At 42.7% G+C, this 16,778-nt stretch overlaps 1 protein-coding gene across 2 annotated transcripts in view; it reads left to right on the plus strand.

Moving 5' to 3' along the window:
- LOC139105699 (pleckstrin homology domain-containing family G member 4B) overlaps nt 1-16,778 on the plus strand; it is a 223,471-nt gene that overhangs the window by 6,851 nt on the left and 199,842 nt on the right. For both annotated transcript variants that reach the window (XM_070661946.1, XM_070661947.1), the window contains exons 2-3: nt 1,104-1,985; nt 5,571-5,768. In XM_070661946.1, coding sequence (XP_070518047.1) covers nt 1,104-1,985; nt 5,571-5,768 — 1,080 coding nt within the window. The remainder of the gene's footprint in view (nt 1-1,103; nt 1,986-5,570; nt 5,769-16,778) is intronic.

Here is a 16,778-nt window from a genome sequence, read left to right on the forward strand (position 1 = left end):
TAGACCAAGATTTACTCGAGAACGGATATTCGTCTGCAACTTTCGCGCGCTTACGTGGAAGCCTAAAGATGAGATCGCGGAACCTTGACAGTGACGTGATCATCTATTTCGCTGATTTAGTAAAATAGACAGCCGAGCCATTGTCAAGGTTTCGCTGAATCATAAAAATAGTTAAATTCCTACGAACAACAGGAAACGAAAGTTAGATCGCTTAAAATCATATTTATTAATTTTATGCTTACATTTGTTACGAATTATTTTTTAACAACACAATTGTTACAAAATTCTCAATATTTAATCACTGCGTTTTAGATCTTTATTTTGTTTCCCCCTTCCCCTCTTTTCTTCTCATAAGACTTGCAAGAGATTTTGATCCCATCTCTTGATTATTTTGCGTGTAGAGGAGATAGGTAGCTGGAGCACTTTAGATTTGCGTTCTACGTGCGCTATGACTCACGTCCCCGGGAGTGGCGCATCGTTGTATTTCAGAGAGCAGGAAACGAAGGGGCTAGCGCATTATGAAATCGGAGATATTACGGGAGGAAGTTGTATTCCCGGTGGTATTATGGGCGCACGCTTCGCGTAGCCACGGCGTAAAATGTCATCGTTATGCGCCGCTTAGGGTTGATATTAGCTAACGGCGACACCGCCGTTGTCGTCGTCATTTCTCGATATTTATTACAAGCCTATTGTTTTACGTCACGCCGCAGCCAGCCGAACGATCGCTGTCGTTACAGTTGTACCAAGTCTTACTATAATATCTAACCGATCTAATAGATTATTATGAAAGCGATCAAGTGACCGGTCTCGCCATATCGTTCAGTTCGCCTTCAAGCTGATGCAATTCTTACCATGTACAATCGAGATTTTTTTCCCGCGTCGGTTATGTAAATTAATCAGTCGCAAAACGTAAATGTATTGTGGGAAAATCTGCGCCACCGATTCGCTAGATTTATAATCATTTACGATGATAGACGTAACGGCAATGGAGAACGCGAGCGACTAGCGGTCTATATAAGCGATAATACCGTAATAAATCTATATGAAAATTAATTGCTTTTATGATTGTTTTCTTTTCTAACATAATGATATTCTCATTACAGGTGATACCAGCAGATCGCCGGCCGCCCGAGAAGGAAGAAACGTGGACCCTTGCCACCGATCAGCAGGACTCGTGTACTTTTTTTGACGGTACCGTCGATTCTAAAGTGAAAGACGCACCGAATTCCGAAAAAGCAGCACTATTGAAGCCTCCCGCGGAAGTAATATCCGTGGACGCGAGCGAAAACGTGGACCACACTTTGCCGCGCAGTCAGGAAACCAGGAAGAGTAAGACCAAGAAAGTGAAGAGCTACCTGAAGAAGTGCAAGGGCGCGTTGTCGAAAGGTGATGAGAGCGTCACGGAGAAGAAACGCCAGGAGTGCTGCACTTCGTGGTACTTGGAGGATGTTCCGGCCTGCGCGAGTCAGCAGGAGGATCGTGACGAACCTTCGGAGAAGTACACGGAATTCCCTGAAGAAAGACTCGAGGGGGCGGCCTGCGCCGCGGAGTCCGTCGAAGATCCCGCGCCTGAAACGCTCGAGGAGAATTTCTCGAGGGGCGAGAACCTTGAGGAGACTTCGCACGAAGCTCTCGCCAGGCTATTGGAAGAGGATCGTCGGGCTGATCTTAGCAGAAGCAGGACGTCTTTGTACGAGGACGTCGGGTACGTGAATTCGGAGCGGTCTGCTTCCGACAGGAAAACTTCGACAAAGGAACCGGAAGTTTTCCGTGATGAAGAAAAAAAAGTGGCTCTTTCTCTCGAAACATTAACGACGGAAGATACGAATCTGAACAAGTGCGACTCGAGTGACACATTGATAGCGGAAGTTCCTGAGACAACTGAGAACGCGACGGATCTCAATACGGAATTGATCGTTGTGAAAGAAGGAGCCACATCGAAGGAGCTTGCAGACGATGAGTTACCAGTTCCTACATTCTGTGGGGTAAGTTTTTCTTAATTTGAAATTTAATTTGCTTTTTTTATACAACGAAATATTTAATTTACGCATTTAACAAACGATGTAACGTAAAAATTTTTTTAAAAACCGGTTTGCGTATATCCTGTTAGATTTTATTCGATAACGTGTGGAATGAATTGAACGTCGCGTTCGAGGGAGAACGATCGTCGGTATAAATCATGACGAAGAAAAATAAAGCGCCGTAAATCAAAGCGAAGGAAAACGCAAGTACGCCGTATATCTTCCTATCCGTGGAAATTACGTTTTAATCATTGCTAGTAGCGCATTAAAAGGTCCTCGAAAGTTTTTTTTTTTTTTTTTACTTCGACGTTCTGAAGTGTATAAGGATCAAATAAAGAGTCGTTCTCTCATTGAACCGTGGTCGGTACTCGAGATCATCGGTGCTCGCAGGTGTTGCGATCGAATCGCAATGGCGCGCGAGTCTCTCGAGAGCGACAGGCCGAGCCGGGATTATTCCGCGTGACTTCCGATCAGTATATAGTTTAGCGGGCCATTCTTTCTTCCAAGTGACTTTCGCCGTACCGCGACGAGGCGCAAAGATCGCAGAGAGCACCGATGTCTTCCTGACGATCGCAGCCCGGGGGCGCGACGATAATAAGGTGTCAACGTTCGCGGTGCCTGGTGCACATCGAGTCCTAGTGTCGGACGATTTCCGGGTTATGCTCGTGCGTACCCAAAGGGCTCAACCTGGTCTCTTTGTAATTGCAGAATCATGCCGCGATGAACGCGGTGCAAACAAATGATCAACAAACTCGCTAAAATGGAAAGCCGTAATAACGGGGCCTAACGTTTGTTGTATTGCGAAGGCAAAATCATAGTGCGGTTTCAATAATTAAGTTTATTTGCCATCTAATGGATTCGTAACAGAGGTTTCTATTACCGCACTGAGAAAAAAATTTAGTTGCATACGTCCAAACAAATGTTTATTTAAAGTGAGCAAAAATACATTTACATTAGTAAAATATATTGTCTATTTTAATATATTTTATTAATTCAAATATATTTTTGCTTACTTTAAATAATTTATTTGTTTGAACGTATTCAACTAAATATTTTTTTGGATTAAATTATTTTTTTTCTCAGTGCGTAGAAAAAAAAAATTAATTCATACTTTCTGCTTACTTTGCGTCTTGTAGTTTTGTTAGAGTTTTTAGAGATGAGCACGAGTCGTCCGGCGCGAGATCAAAGAAAACTACCTGATTAGCGACCGGTGAGACGTGTTTCTGCTTGGCGATTAGTTGCATAAGACATCCTTGCATTGGTATAATTACGTTTTTGCGGGATTCGCGCGACGACGGTGGAAGATAACGAGAGCCAATGAACTTTCTCGAATCGGCTGCGTGCTCTCGTCATTAATATTGTCCGACTGCGGAACAGCAACATTCGATACCTACCACTTTAAACGTATACGATTACAATCCTCGCTACGGTACCCGACTACCGTTAAATATATGTTTTACATCGTGTTTGCGCCTCAGCTTGACTCGAATCAGGGAGGCAGCGAGTGTTACGTGTTTCACATCGTGTTCAACGTGCCGGTTAGAACGGCCGATTCGGAATCGACTTTCAAGGTCGCGAGCTTTTCAGATGTGTGATGCTGGGACCCCCAAATTAAGATCTTTTAAAAATCAAGTTTATAAGAATATAATATTAATAACTTTCAAACTAAATTACTTTTTAATTTATAAATAAAAAAAGGTTCTGCTCCACGAAAAACGTTTTTATTTCTAAGAAACATCCCACATTAATCCTGCGAAATTTTTTACTAGAATTAAAATTCCATTCTATTCACTGACCGTCGTTGAACGGTATCGGCAACCCTTTGTATCGCGAGATAAATATCGTTCTACTTTCCTCGTGGCGCAATAGCAATGCGTCTTTCCGCGTCGTCGTTACAGGGCCCTTCTTCAGGTGTGTGAAGCTGGCACCCCCAAATTAAGATTTTTTAAAAAATTAAGTTGCATTCGTTTGTCCACGTATGTCCAATAAAAAATTTTATTTGTTCATCTTTATAAAAAAAATTATTGTAAAGTGAATAGAATGGAATTTTAATTCTAGTAAAAAATTTCGCAGGATTAATGTGGGATGTTTCTTAGAAATAAAAACGTTTTTCGTGGAGCAGAATCTTTTTTTATTTATAAATTAAAAAGTAATTCAGTTTGAAAGTTATTAATATTATATTCTGCATTTTAAATTAAATAAGAGAATAGCGAGAGAAAGGATTCGCTCGATTTTTTTTTCCTCGATTCTAAAATACTTCTTTGAGACGTGCCAGTGCTTTTTACGTTCGTGATCGGTAGAAAGTACCTGACAGCATGTTGATCGCACCTTAGCGGTTTCTTTGGCAAAGAAAGCCGAATGTCGAGGCGCGAAGGATCGCTCGAAAGTCTGCGGAGGTAGTGGACGAAGGAGAAGATGAGCAGCAGGAAGATGGGAAAGAAATAAGACGATGAGGAAGAAGGTTCGTTGCCGCGTTAGCAACGCTTGTAGTCCGTCAAGCATCGCGACGCTGGATGTCTCTCTTCATTAAAGTTCGCTCTGGCGTCCCGGTGTGTCGGAACGTTCACCTGGACGGCTCAATCGGGTCCTGGAACGGGATGATACGACATCCTCCTCCCCCGTCGTCTTCTCCTTGTTTATCTAGCTACTAGCTGGTCCTCTCTGCTAGGCGCGAAAGCTCCCGATAGTTGGTGTTCTTTGAGGTCATGTCGCTATCTGGCACCGCAATTAAAGGTCATCTTCCTCGAGCCTCGGAGAAACGCCAAGTTAGTAACAAGGCTCAAACTTGATCTTTTTTTGTAATCCTTGAATATTGCATCGAGTTTTCTTCTGACCTTTATCTCATCTGCAGTTTGTAGATTAAATCGTAACGTATAGAAAAGTAAATAATATTAATGACATATCTAAATTGATAATTTTATTGATAATTGGCATCTTATAATGAAAGCTTTATACATTTTTTAAATTCTAATTTGTGTATTATATTTTATAGATGCTTTATCTAATTCTTAAAGTTTACATTTTTTTTATTTTTTATTTCTTTTAATTGGTATTTAAATCGTCAGTATATGTATATACACATATTACCGTGTTAGGAACTTCTGGGATAGATTCTTGTTGCATATGCATGGTATGCAGCAGTTTGATGAGTCAGGCTTGATGAAATGCAAACTAAGTTTCGGTGCGACATGTGAGTAGACACACAATACCGGATTTGGATCTCTGTGATTTCGTGGCGATGTGAATGGATCCGCGAAACTCCTCGATCCCTTTCGTCTCGATTACTTCCGGTATCCGGACGTGTATTAAAACCTTGCAAATAATGTGCGATGCGTGTGTTCTAAAATTCGTTGCAATTTTTAAATTAGATTTATTACAAGACTCGATTAAAAAAGAAAAAACAAATTTTTTTTAATGTTACTTTTTTATGTTATACGTTTTTATTCGCGCAAGCACAACTTTAAAATTAGTTTTCTTATTAAAGCTAGCAAATTGTATGTTTTTATTATATTGCAGTAATTAATTTATACTGTACTACGTATGTTACAGAATCGTGGGGACTTCGCTTCCCTAGTGCGGAACTTACTCGGACCGATTTATGGCGACGGTGTTATGAATCTACTGATAAGACAAGCACGGGATATCTTAGTTTGTGCTTATCATGGCAACTTGGAGAACTTTGTTCGAACTTATCTCTCACCTGCTGCTGCCCTGCTAGTGGAAGTCAAGAATGTCGTCTCCGAAACGGTGAGTTTTTATATTTTTTTTTTACAATTTGATGATTTTGTCATTCCCGAGTCGAAATTTAGACCCTCCGGATACTCAACGTTCACTGTCAAGGCCTCTCGCAGGTTTTCGCCCGTCGTGTATTTCGGCGTTTCCCGGATGTGGGTGGGATGCAAATAAATGAGTGCGCTCGACTCGTTATATTGTTGGAATTAAATATAACTAATTTATTCTCTCAATACTCGAGAGATCTGCCCGATCTCCGATGTACAGCGGATCGACAATATATATTAATTCTTCTATAACTCAGCCATTCTGCACTTACATTCGCCCCGAATGTCTAATTATATACAAAAAATTCTTTATTTATTAGTTCGATATTAAATACCTCCGAAAATTCGTTTTTTACGGGAGTAACATGCGCTTTGCCGCTTTTTACCGTCAACTCGACGGTAAAATCTGTTACTGGCAGTTATCCCCCTCGACGTGAGAGTAAACAAGGGGGATGTGATTTGGACTCCGTGACAAAAGCCGGCAGAATTTCTGTCTGGGGATGCAGCAACACCCACGGGAAAGAAACGTTAATATCCCCTACCGAGCGCATTGCTTAAACCAATATCGCTTAGAACATTATTTCGGAAGCGCATCTGTGCAAAATCGTATCAGCTGCGTACAGTACGTGGTATTATTATTCTTAACTTGCCAATGCAAACAGCAAATAAATTAATATTTTTTAGACACCGACATTTATGATACAGCTTGAAATAAAAATAATATTGCTTATTTCTAAATTTTTGTTTCGTTTAAAGGTTTTTGTAATTTAAGAAAATTTAAAGAAATAATTTAATTTTTCGTACAATTTAATTTTTACAATATAAACTTTTTTTAAAATAACATCTCGTCAAAGTAATTGTTTTACCTAAATTTAAATGAAGAAAATTATCGACTGGATCGTACCTACATGGTTGCGGTCTGTGCATTATAGTAGCATCTTTTTGTATGCGTTGCACGTATACTCGCCACATCCGGTTTCGCTTTCGATCACCCAGATCCCACGTAAACCCTCAGCGGTGGTGTGCGTTTCTCCGAAAAGACAAGTTCTCGTGCGCTCTCAACACTTCGACGATCGCGTTGTGGTCGACCATCCGCACGCACGATGAGGGCGGAAATACGTGGGCGATCGGGCGCACATATAATGGTTACACGGCGCGTCGTTCTCCCTTCTTCCCCGTTTCTCGCATGCCCTCGCTAAACCTCAATGTTTATGCACTTTGAGACGGTGATGCAGCTCGATATAATGCACCCACATCGACGCAAGACGACATAGCCACTTGTCCACGTTGGTATTTCGAATCTTGATGGGAAAGCAATGCAGGGCCCCCCCCCTGTATCGTAGATACTTAATAAAATATTAATAAAACGTTGTCAAAAATGTAAAACAGTTAAATTCCGAAGAAAGATTAAAACTTACCCTGGGGTTGCTCCGTTGGTGCAGGATACCCTTCCTGGGCCTCCTCCTCCTCTCAGAATGTCTGCGGGATGTCGGGTTGGTCCTTGGTTCTTTTTCAATGGTGGAATATTATCTGAAACAGAAAAGAATGCGATTATATTGTGTTCTGTTGAATGTACTATTCAGCGCGAGTTGTTTATCTTACCGCGCGCGTGTTTTGATGTTGAGGTGACCGGACGCAAATTCCAGCGCTAGCACGGTAGCCTGCACCGTTCCCCCCCTTCTCCCCACGCACCCCGCGCCTATACCCGTCGACTCCCGAACCTACGCAATACATATGAGATACGACGAGCCGGCTGACTGCCGCCAGCCAGCACCGATTCCCTTTCCCCGTGCCCCTTGGGACTTCTCCGCCGATACTTTGTTGAAACGAGACGAGAAATTTCGGACGCGACGAAAAAGAATGGACAACGGCGGTGTCCTGTGCAAGGCACTGCGGTTCACAGGGTCCTTAGAGCAACGCGAGACACAAGAACACGACGATAAACCGCGAGAGAACGTACGCAGAAGCCTCGATATCCGTCGCGAAAACCGATAATCTCCACGCGGCCGGCGTATATTCTCAACTGAGCAACGGGTCGCGTAGATCGCTCGCGATCAGGCGATCGTTGGCGCGCTGGGGTCTTCCATCACCCCCCTCGACCGTCGCCGAGCGCCCACAACGTGGCTCGAGCACGATCGCTGGTGGTTGCGGGAAAATCGAATTTTTTAAAAATATAATTCCGTTCTTTTCGCTCGTATAAATTATCACTTCGTGTTATTACTCGAGAAATATTGCGATACAGACGCAGCTAAGTAAACTTGCATATTGAATAAATACTATCGATAATTCTTTTTCTGTCATATAATACCATCCCACGGGATATGACGATCATAATAACAGACCGACACGAGTCAGTACTAATATTTGACCATCCAAAATTTATGGGAAAAGGGTATGTCGGCGTTGTGCATAAAGGGCTCGTTAGGGGAGGCGCGCATCTCCCGTAGGGGATTCGTAGGGATGAAAACGGACACTCTAGTCTCGAGTCTGCATATAAATTAACCGCAATTCACGTTTTAATAATAATATTTTATACAAGCCAACTTTCGAGCAACTGCCTCGTCAATAGCGCCGTGCGAACTGGCCCGCTCGCTCGCGAAACGCTTCCGCGGCGTCGAGCCTCGTGCAGTCACTCGATCAGGCCCGTGATCGAGTGAGTCTCGCGTGTCAATATATATACATATATTAATTCTCCTATACATACGGATCTTTGTACCTTGGAATTAATTTTTTTATTGATGCCGGCCGCTGTTTATATATTTCGAATTTCCACATAAGGCCGTACCGAGGCAACAAGGAAGCACTCGCGTAACCATTCATTATCGCCATCGCTGAGGAAGTTGTTAGGCGAAGCTATAAAGCATTGCATTCGCGGGGGGAGTAAGAGGGGTGCTTGAATTTCTAAACGCTAGGAGCTTCTGCTTTCGCGAAAAACAAGAAGGTAAAAAAATAAAAGAAAAAAGTGTCCGCAACAAGTACCGCGGACACGGTGTAATCGCGATTCGCGCGCGCGTGCACTTTCAGCTGCCAGAAAATCTTCGAGTTCGTTCGATCATTTCTCCACGGCTGATATTGTTCATTGCGAGAGCGACTTCTTCCGGCACGGTGCTATCATTTATCAGGAAACGAGAATGGAGCCCCGTACTTTTGAATAATTATTACATCCCAGGCCGCGCTTGCCCCCTCGTGTATAACGCTTTCACTCGAAGTTCGAGTCACAGCTGGGCGAGGTCGGTTGTGCGTGCGATGATTGATCGCTACTAAATTCGTACTTGTTGCACATCGTGGGCCGATGCCCGCCGATGATAATTACAAAGCGGTATCCGCCGGATTACCCTAGATCTAATCAAAGCCACGTGGAAAAGTACAATGCGAGGGATTACGGCCGCACTCGACTCTGCTTTTTAACTTCGATGCTCGTAAATCTAGGTGTGTGATGCTGGTACCCCCAAATTAAGATTTTTTTTTAATCAAGTTGCATTCGTTTGTCCATCGTTTATCCACGTATGTCCAATAAAAAATTTTATTTGTCTATCTTTATAAAAAAAATTATTAAAAAAAATTTTTTTTGTAAAAGTGGACAAATAAAATTTTTAGTTGAACTTACGTGGACAAACGAATGCAACTTGATTAAAAAAAAAATCTTAATTTGCGGGTGCCAGCATCACACACCTGAAATAAATTTCTAAATGGAACGAATACGTGCAAATTGATGTAACTGTCTATCTCCTCCTAACTGTTACACCTTCCGACTCGAATAAAAGTCAAAGATTAAAAGACAACGTGGCTGAAGACGTTGATAAATATACAAATTGATATCGTGCATTCCGAAGTAATGCAACCTCGCCTCGTGACAAATGCGGGATCCGAATAAAAATCGGTAATTCTGGTAATTCAACATTCTGGCGGTAGGCACGCAAGGTTCTCTTCGGACAGTTTTAAAGAACGCAGGAATGAGAAAGTGAGACCGTCGTCGTGTTCTTCAAGACGGCTCGCACATTTTTTATTAAAACTGTGCGACCGCGTCGATGTTTTATCCCGCGCTTGTGCCATCGCCGCGCCGCATACTTTTGTTTGGATGTATTCCGGACTGCCGCCTGTTCTTTGCGCGATAGTCATCTTTTCCCGAATATCGTGCGGATCGCTAGCGGCGTGCGAAGACGCGCGCGCTTCTCGATTCAATTTCACGGCAGGCATGAAAAGCGATACGTGCCGCTTCAATCTCGTTTACGGTATTTCGCGCCGTACCGTTAACGACGCCGGGTTGACTTCTCGCGGCCAAAAAACCATCCCGCGTGATATGATGCACTACCGCCGATGCTTATCGCAACGGCCTCGGTCGCCATGTCTCATTTGCATAGGAGATATGCATGTTAACACTGCCGTTTTAATGATACATAAATACATATTAATTTCACAATAGAATTTGTCGCGAAAGCGTGAGACTCTCCGTACTTAAACGATACGAAACTCGATAAGCATGCGTGAAATTTGTTTAACAACCTCGAAATACGATATTGTTATATAGAAATACTCGGTATACTCGTTTTGTTCGTTTCACTCGGTTTGAAATAAAAACTACTTTTTTGGTAAATTAGTGTCGGGCGACACAGTCTTTATTTAATATCGAGGCGAGAGCTGGGAATAGTACTATAATACATGTTTTAATTACTCTAAATAATACGGAATTTTGGCCCTACAGTTATACTTTTTTTTTTTAAAGTTGGATAAATAAAATTTTTAGTTGGACATACGTGGACAAACGATGGACAAACGAATGCAACTTGATTTTTTTTTAAATCTTAATTTGGGGGTGCCAGCTTCACACACCTTGATAATTGTTACATGCTCATTGAAAAATTCTATTTGTTCCGCTATTATTTCTTTGTGTACGCTATTGTAATTATATATAATATATATTATCATAAGGCAATACATATCGGGCGTATGATTAAATTTTATGTCAGTATTTGAAAATGTTTGCTGGTTCAAGTATCCGTCTAGCCGGGTGCAAGAGAATCAGCAACGCTGCCTCCGTTTCCCGTCAGATTGCATCCGGGTGGGGCTAACATCGATCGCATCCCTTCGCGTGCGCTCCACAGTTTCCACCCTTGCTCTCAGACGCGCAGCAGCCACCCCAACCACGTAGCAAAATATTCTTTCTCCCTCAATTAATAGCATTTTGTGGATTTTGTCTTTTTCGCGCATTAAATTAAATTAAAACAATCACACAATCTTTACTTACACGTTCCTCTCATAGGTCCAGATTAGGCTCGTAATTTTCATCGTGAGAGCTCAGTTATACTAGGTAAGTGGTGCGAATCACTGGTCGATAAATACGTCGTCTATGCTTACGGTCGCCGTAATAAAGTGGGTGCTATCACCGTGGTACGCTTCGTTGACCGGTAACACCGTCCAGGAGGCCGAGACAGTCTAACACGCCGATCGTGTCCGATGTACACACACATACACATATATCTATTTACACGTGCTATATATGCGCATGGGCTGGATCTTCATTCAATATTTAACCGGCGATGCTCTCGAGCGAGACGAGAAGAGCGAGGTTTTCTCCATGCGCCGCATCTCGCTCGTGATTTACGTCTAGAGCGTTCCTCGGCCCTTTCCTATGGTGATCCGCACCGCTCCCGGACGGCGATTGAGTACCGGGGGTATAAATTATCTCGCGGACTAATTAACATTGTTGTCGATATCGCGTGAACGCCTTCGCGGTAACGCGGGAGAATACGAGGAAGATTAATCGCGCGCCTTTGCGATTCGGCGTGCCGTGTCAAAGACGTGCTCTCGCGAAGGCGCATCCCGGATCGCTCGGGGATGTATTCGCGCGGCGGACTGCACCCGGAATTGCATATCACACGTCAGTCTAGATCGGCATTGATTTATCGCGCGCGCGTGTAATAGAGATTATTTATTATTTTACGCGCCTCTTCCATGTAGCAGCACGTTCGGTCTTGCACCGCGGTTCATAATTGATGACTATATCATATATCGCGATGGAATGTGCCTTCTAGTTTCGGGCATCTTTTGGATCATTGCGTGATGATAAACGTTATAGTAGAGCGGATCGAATAAGCTTCGTGAATTTCGCAATGGTGACAAAATATGACGAATTGTCCATTAGAAAGTTTAAAAAAAAAAGAAAAAAATTAATAAAAAATAAAATCTTGTTGATCGGGCACGAACGTTCCATTTTTTTTTCTTTCCATGAAATCGCTTTTCCACGTGACGCTAATGAATCGCACACGATCGCGACAGATGCAACATCGCCAATCGTGGGTTAACTGCTTCTCACAGAAGCGCATTTCGTAATGCTCGCGATAACATGATATTTCATTGTGCGCTTGAGCACACGTTGCGTAATTATCCGCGTTCACGTCTGTTCATATCCTTCTTTGACGTTGCGCAGCGATCGTACGTACTCGCTATCGCGGCCATTTATATGCCCGTATTGACGATCGGCGACTTCTCGTTACCGGGACTACCGTAGGCTACAAATGACCGTTCCTTCGGTGGGTTCCGCGCGAACACAGCCGTGCACGAGGTGCGTGATGCTGGCACCCCCAAATTAAGATTTTTTTTTAATCAAGTTGCATTCGTTTGTCCATTGTTTGTCCACGTATGTCCAACTAAAAATTTTATTTGTCCATCTTTATAAAAAAAATTATTTAAAATGGAATAAATTTCCCAGATTGTTTAATTAATTGTGGAGTCTGGCTGATAGGCCGTTTGTTCGAAAGATTATCCTCTTAATTGCTTTAACCCTTTTCGAGGGGTCTTAATTAACGCATTCACGGATTATAAGATATCGGTTGGGTGCGTTCGCGAATGCTCTCTCGAGGCGTCTCCGTACCCTCGCAATTCGCAATTAAACACGTGTAGGCCACGTGCTTCGGCTGAATGCCGATTTCGTTTCGCTCTCTTGAGGGTAAAGGGGTTGCTGGTAATCCGCGAAAACATGTATTAAAGGCGGGGGCTGTTTCTTCGTTATGTCGCTTTGAGGGCTGGACCACCGACAGTCGCTTTAGCCATTACGTTTACGAGAGTTTAATTGAACTCGTTGTCATTAGCACGAGGCTGCTATTCAAATGTGTGTGCGGTTTGTTCTGTTGCGATAAGATAATGTTGCACGAACGGGTGATAACGATACTGTATGGCGTAGTATAATAACTGAATTGATTCGGAATACAAATATACATTGTCAATAGCGTGATATACGGTGTATTCATCAAAAGTTTTTTTAATAATATAAACTTCTATGTATAAAGAGTGAGAATGTATTACAATTTTACTTCTTTTTTTTTCTTTTTTTTTCTTTTTCTTTTTTCTCTCGTCCGCGTTGGGAAAATTTGTGAGAGATTTATCGGCAAAACTTGGTGCAAGTGTGTTGCGCGAGATGAAAAAGTACGTAAACATAAGAGCGGATTATATGAGATTTAGAATTTGCAAGCGGTTCGATCAGCCGGTCTTTTATTACTCGCGCGGCTGAGGCGCGATAAGTGTCGATGTCACCGGACAATTCGATATTATGATAGAGCACGTGTTCTCGCAGGTGATGTTTCTCAGGCCGTTTCTCGTCTGGGATGCGCACCTGCATTGTCGATCTAGTATCTTTACTACGAGACCGGACGCCCACGCGCGCCCTGTACGAATATTTACACCTCATATCTCGCCCGTCTGTCTTCTTTTCCCGCGTGTCATTTTTTTTTTTCTCTCTCTTTTCCCCTTACCTGTCGCCTGCGCTTTATCATGATTCTGCACCGAGCGAAAATGTGCCACAGAGAGGCACTTCGTCCGAGCTAACTGTTACGTACGCGAACAGCCAGGCTCATAAAATCTATTTGCCTGGACCAAACATCCTCCGTGCTCTCGTATTCCAAACCCCGATCTTACTTATCCTACTTATCAATATCTGCGGTTACGAGCGGAGCTATTTCAGTGCGCGGCAGTATTCTTTGTCGCGCGTCTCATCCGCTGGTATGCCTATGATTACAGGTAAAGACAAATATCGTTCAGTTTCGTAAAACAAGAATCTAAACCAGATATCCCCACACGTGCTATATTTGAGATATTTCTATTCCTTGCAATAATCTTCTGATGATTATCTGCTCGCGCGAAGGTTCTGCTTGAATCGATATAACGAAAAAACTTTTTTTTCGACATATTATATGCGTAAAAATTTTTAATAAATTTATAAGAACTTTTTTTTGTACTTTACTGTAGTATATGATCGAGAGCATTTCGCTTATTTTCTTATAACAGTAACGTTATTTTCTTATCGAACTTTTTATAAGCGCAACTCGTGCTTCGAGGAAGAAATCAATTAATTAATCGTCGTATAAATCACGAGGAAATGTCATCGTGAGTAGGCACCGTTATTAAGCGAAACCGAGAAACCCGCGAGTTACCTTCTCGTAATGGTACTGGCGCGACGAAAGATTAGTCGCTGCCACGGGTCGCGGCGACGGGTCACGGCTGCCACGGAACCCTGTATATAGGACGGTGACGTCACCGTGGGTTACCTACGAGAGCGAAGTGTGTATAAAATGCATCCGGTGGGTGTGTCGCTCCCATACCCTTTGTGACTCCGGCTGGCGCTAGGAGCGACGAGGCCGCTATTACAAACGCCGCCGTTTAACCGTGGCACGAAAGGGAAGGTAATCGTGCGCGCACCGTCGCGCGCGACCGAATATCCCATTTTGTTCGGTTTTAAATTCAAAGCTTTTTTCTGGAATCGCAGTCCGACCTTCGGCGCGTTCTAACTTTCGTGTCTCTAGAAACCTGACCAAAAAAAAAAAAACAAGGGACTGCCGCGAGACAAATTGAAATGTCAGGCTCATATGTTTGTTCGCCTCGAGGCGTTTTCCTTAACTCGATAAAATCAAAACTATTCGTTCGATCAATCAAACGCTGCGGTATACTATCAGAAAACGAGGTTAAAAATTCTACAATTCGTGAATTTCGATAAAATGACACCACACGGTTAAACTTGTGCGCGAATATATTCGTAGGAGTGAAGGAAGAAAGGAACAAGACCGAGAAACCTAATCGTGAACGGAGTAGGCGCTTTAATTCCCGTAATTGCGCGTTTAATTTGCGTTACACGCTAAATCGCGTGACGCTAAAAGATAGAGGAAACGATCTTGGATCGCGCGTCGGCAGTAACTTCCCGAAGATCGGTTCTTCGGGGCTTTAGTTCGTCATATGTGTGCGCACGCGAGAGAGAAATTCGCATTCGAATTAAATACTTTTTCGGGGAAATTTTTTTTGTCCTCGGGCGCATTCGTAGAAAAAGTTTGCCAGATGTTTTGCCGTTTGTTAATTAGCATTTAATAACAACAGTCGACAATAATAATGGGTATTTTATTCTCATTAGCGAATCCCGATAGCCAAAATGCAAAAGATACGAGCGAAAAGAAATAGTTAAACGAAAATAAAAAATCTTTGCGTAGTCTTAAAAGACATCGAGAGATTACGATCGCGTTTTTCTTTTATTTGCCTCGTACGGTAATTCCACGGTGATAGCCAATACTCACGTATACGCCTCACATAAGTATTTTGAAATAAATAGGGGAAAGTCAAATAATGTCAAATAACGAACGATAATAATAAAGATGTGACAGATCGCGGATTGAGACGCTCATTTATAAGTCTCTGTCATTAAATCTCTCTCCGGCCGTTTAAAAAAAAAAAAAAAAATTCAGGAAGTTATTCGCGCGAATTTGATTGACATTCTCAACGTAGAAACCCGTTCTTTACGGAAAGCAGTATCTCGCGAGGGCTTAATGACAGTGATTTGGCCATGCGGCGTATCGCGACTGACGAGTGTACATTTGTATCTAGTATGATTCATGCGAGAATCGACGACCGAAATAGCGCCGACGTAAAGAAGTTGAAAGAAAGCGCGACTCGTCGACGAGGAAAGTGTTCGTTATGTACTAATTAGTACTAATAAATACTAATCGAGTGAGTCACGAATAATTGCCGTTCGTGTTATCCAACTGTAAACGCGAACGGCACTTTGCATGCGAACGAGGCCTGCCCTCGTCCACGCCTAGTGCGGAAAGTCGATTTCGTTGCGCTAACGAACCCCACGATAATCTCCCAATTCCCTTAAATCGCCTTTTCGAAACCGACCTCAATTAACCGGGAATCAAGCGCACCAGCAACAGTTACCTAACAGAAAATTCTACCGCGACAATGACGGGCCGTGTCGCAAAAACAAGTTTAATCGAGGGAAACGGTCGAGCGAAGTTGTACGATAAAAGTATATTAGCTACGAAATATCAACGTTAAAACACTGCTGTATCGTGTTATCGCGCGTTACTATTCAATTTTGTTAATTATTTATTTGGTCTAACGACAAGTCTGTGACACGAACAAATACAAAGATTATTATATTTGCAATTTAACGATATATATATATAAAAAAAAAAGAATTTAAATCATATATGTATAAATATGATTAAAATTTTACGATACAAACTTACATCTCCCCTTTTTTGTATTTAATTAGACATATTTAAAAAGAAAAAAAGAAATAATTAGAAGTTTTAATGATAATCGTAAAATTTTTTATCCACGATGGACCACTCCGGCAGATTCATAATAATTCCCATCGCGACGACGAAGGGCAGCGACCTTTCCGTTTCCACTCCGCCTGTGAACGGCGTAGAATCGGTGGACAAATATTTGCAGTATCGTCGCTGCCAGAAGCGTGTACGGTTGGTTCAGGGTTAATAAAAGCAGCCCGAGTAAGCGGAAAAAGCCGGGAAGATAGAAAGAAGCGAGTATATAGCGCGGGAAAGGGAGAGAGACGGAGAAAGAGAGCGAGAGCGGACGAGCGAACACGGTGCACTCGCCTCTCATGCCACTCAAGAGGTGGTTGCTCCTGTGGTCGATCGGTACGAGCACGAGACTCGAGTTTCCACCTACGAGTCGCCAGGAGGGACGTTTCCGT

The sequence above is a fragment of the Cardiocondyla obscurior genome, linkage group LG09 (assembly GCF_019399895.1).
Source record: "Cardiocondyla obscurior isolate alpha-2009 linkage group LG09, Cobs3.1, whole genome shotgun sequence".
Taxonomy (NCBI): domain Eukaryota; kingdom Metazoa; phylum Arthropoda; class Insecta; order Hymenoptera; family Formicidae; genus Cardiocondyla; species Cardiocondyla obscurior.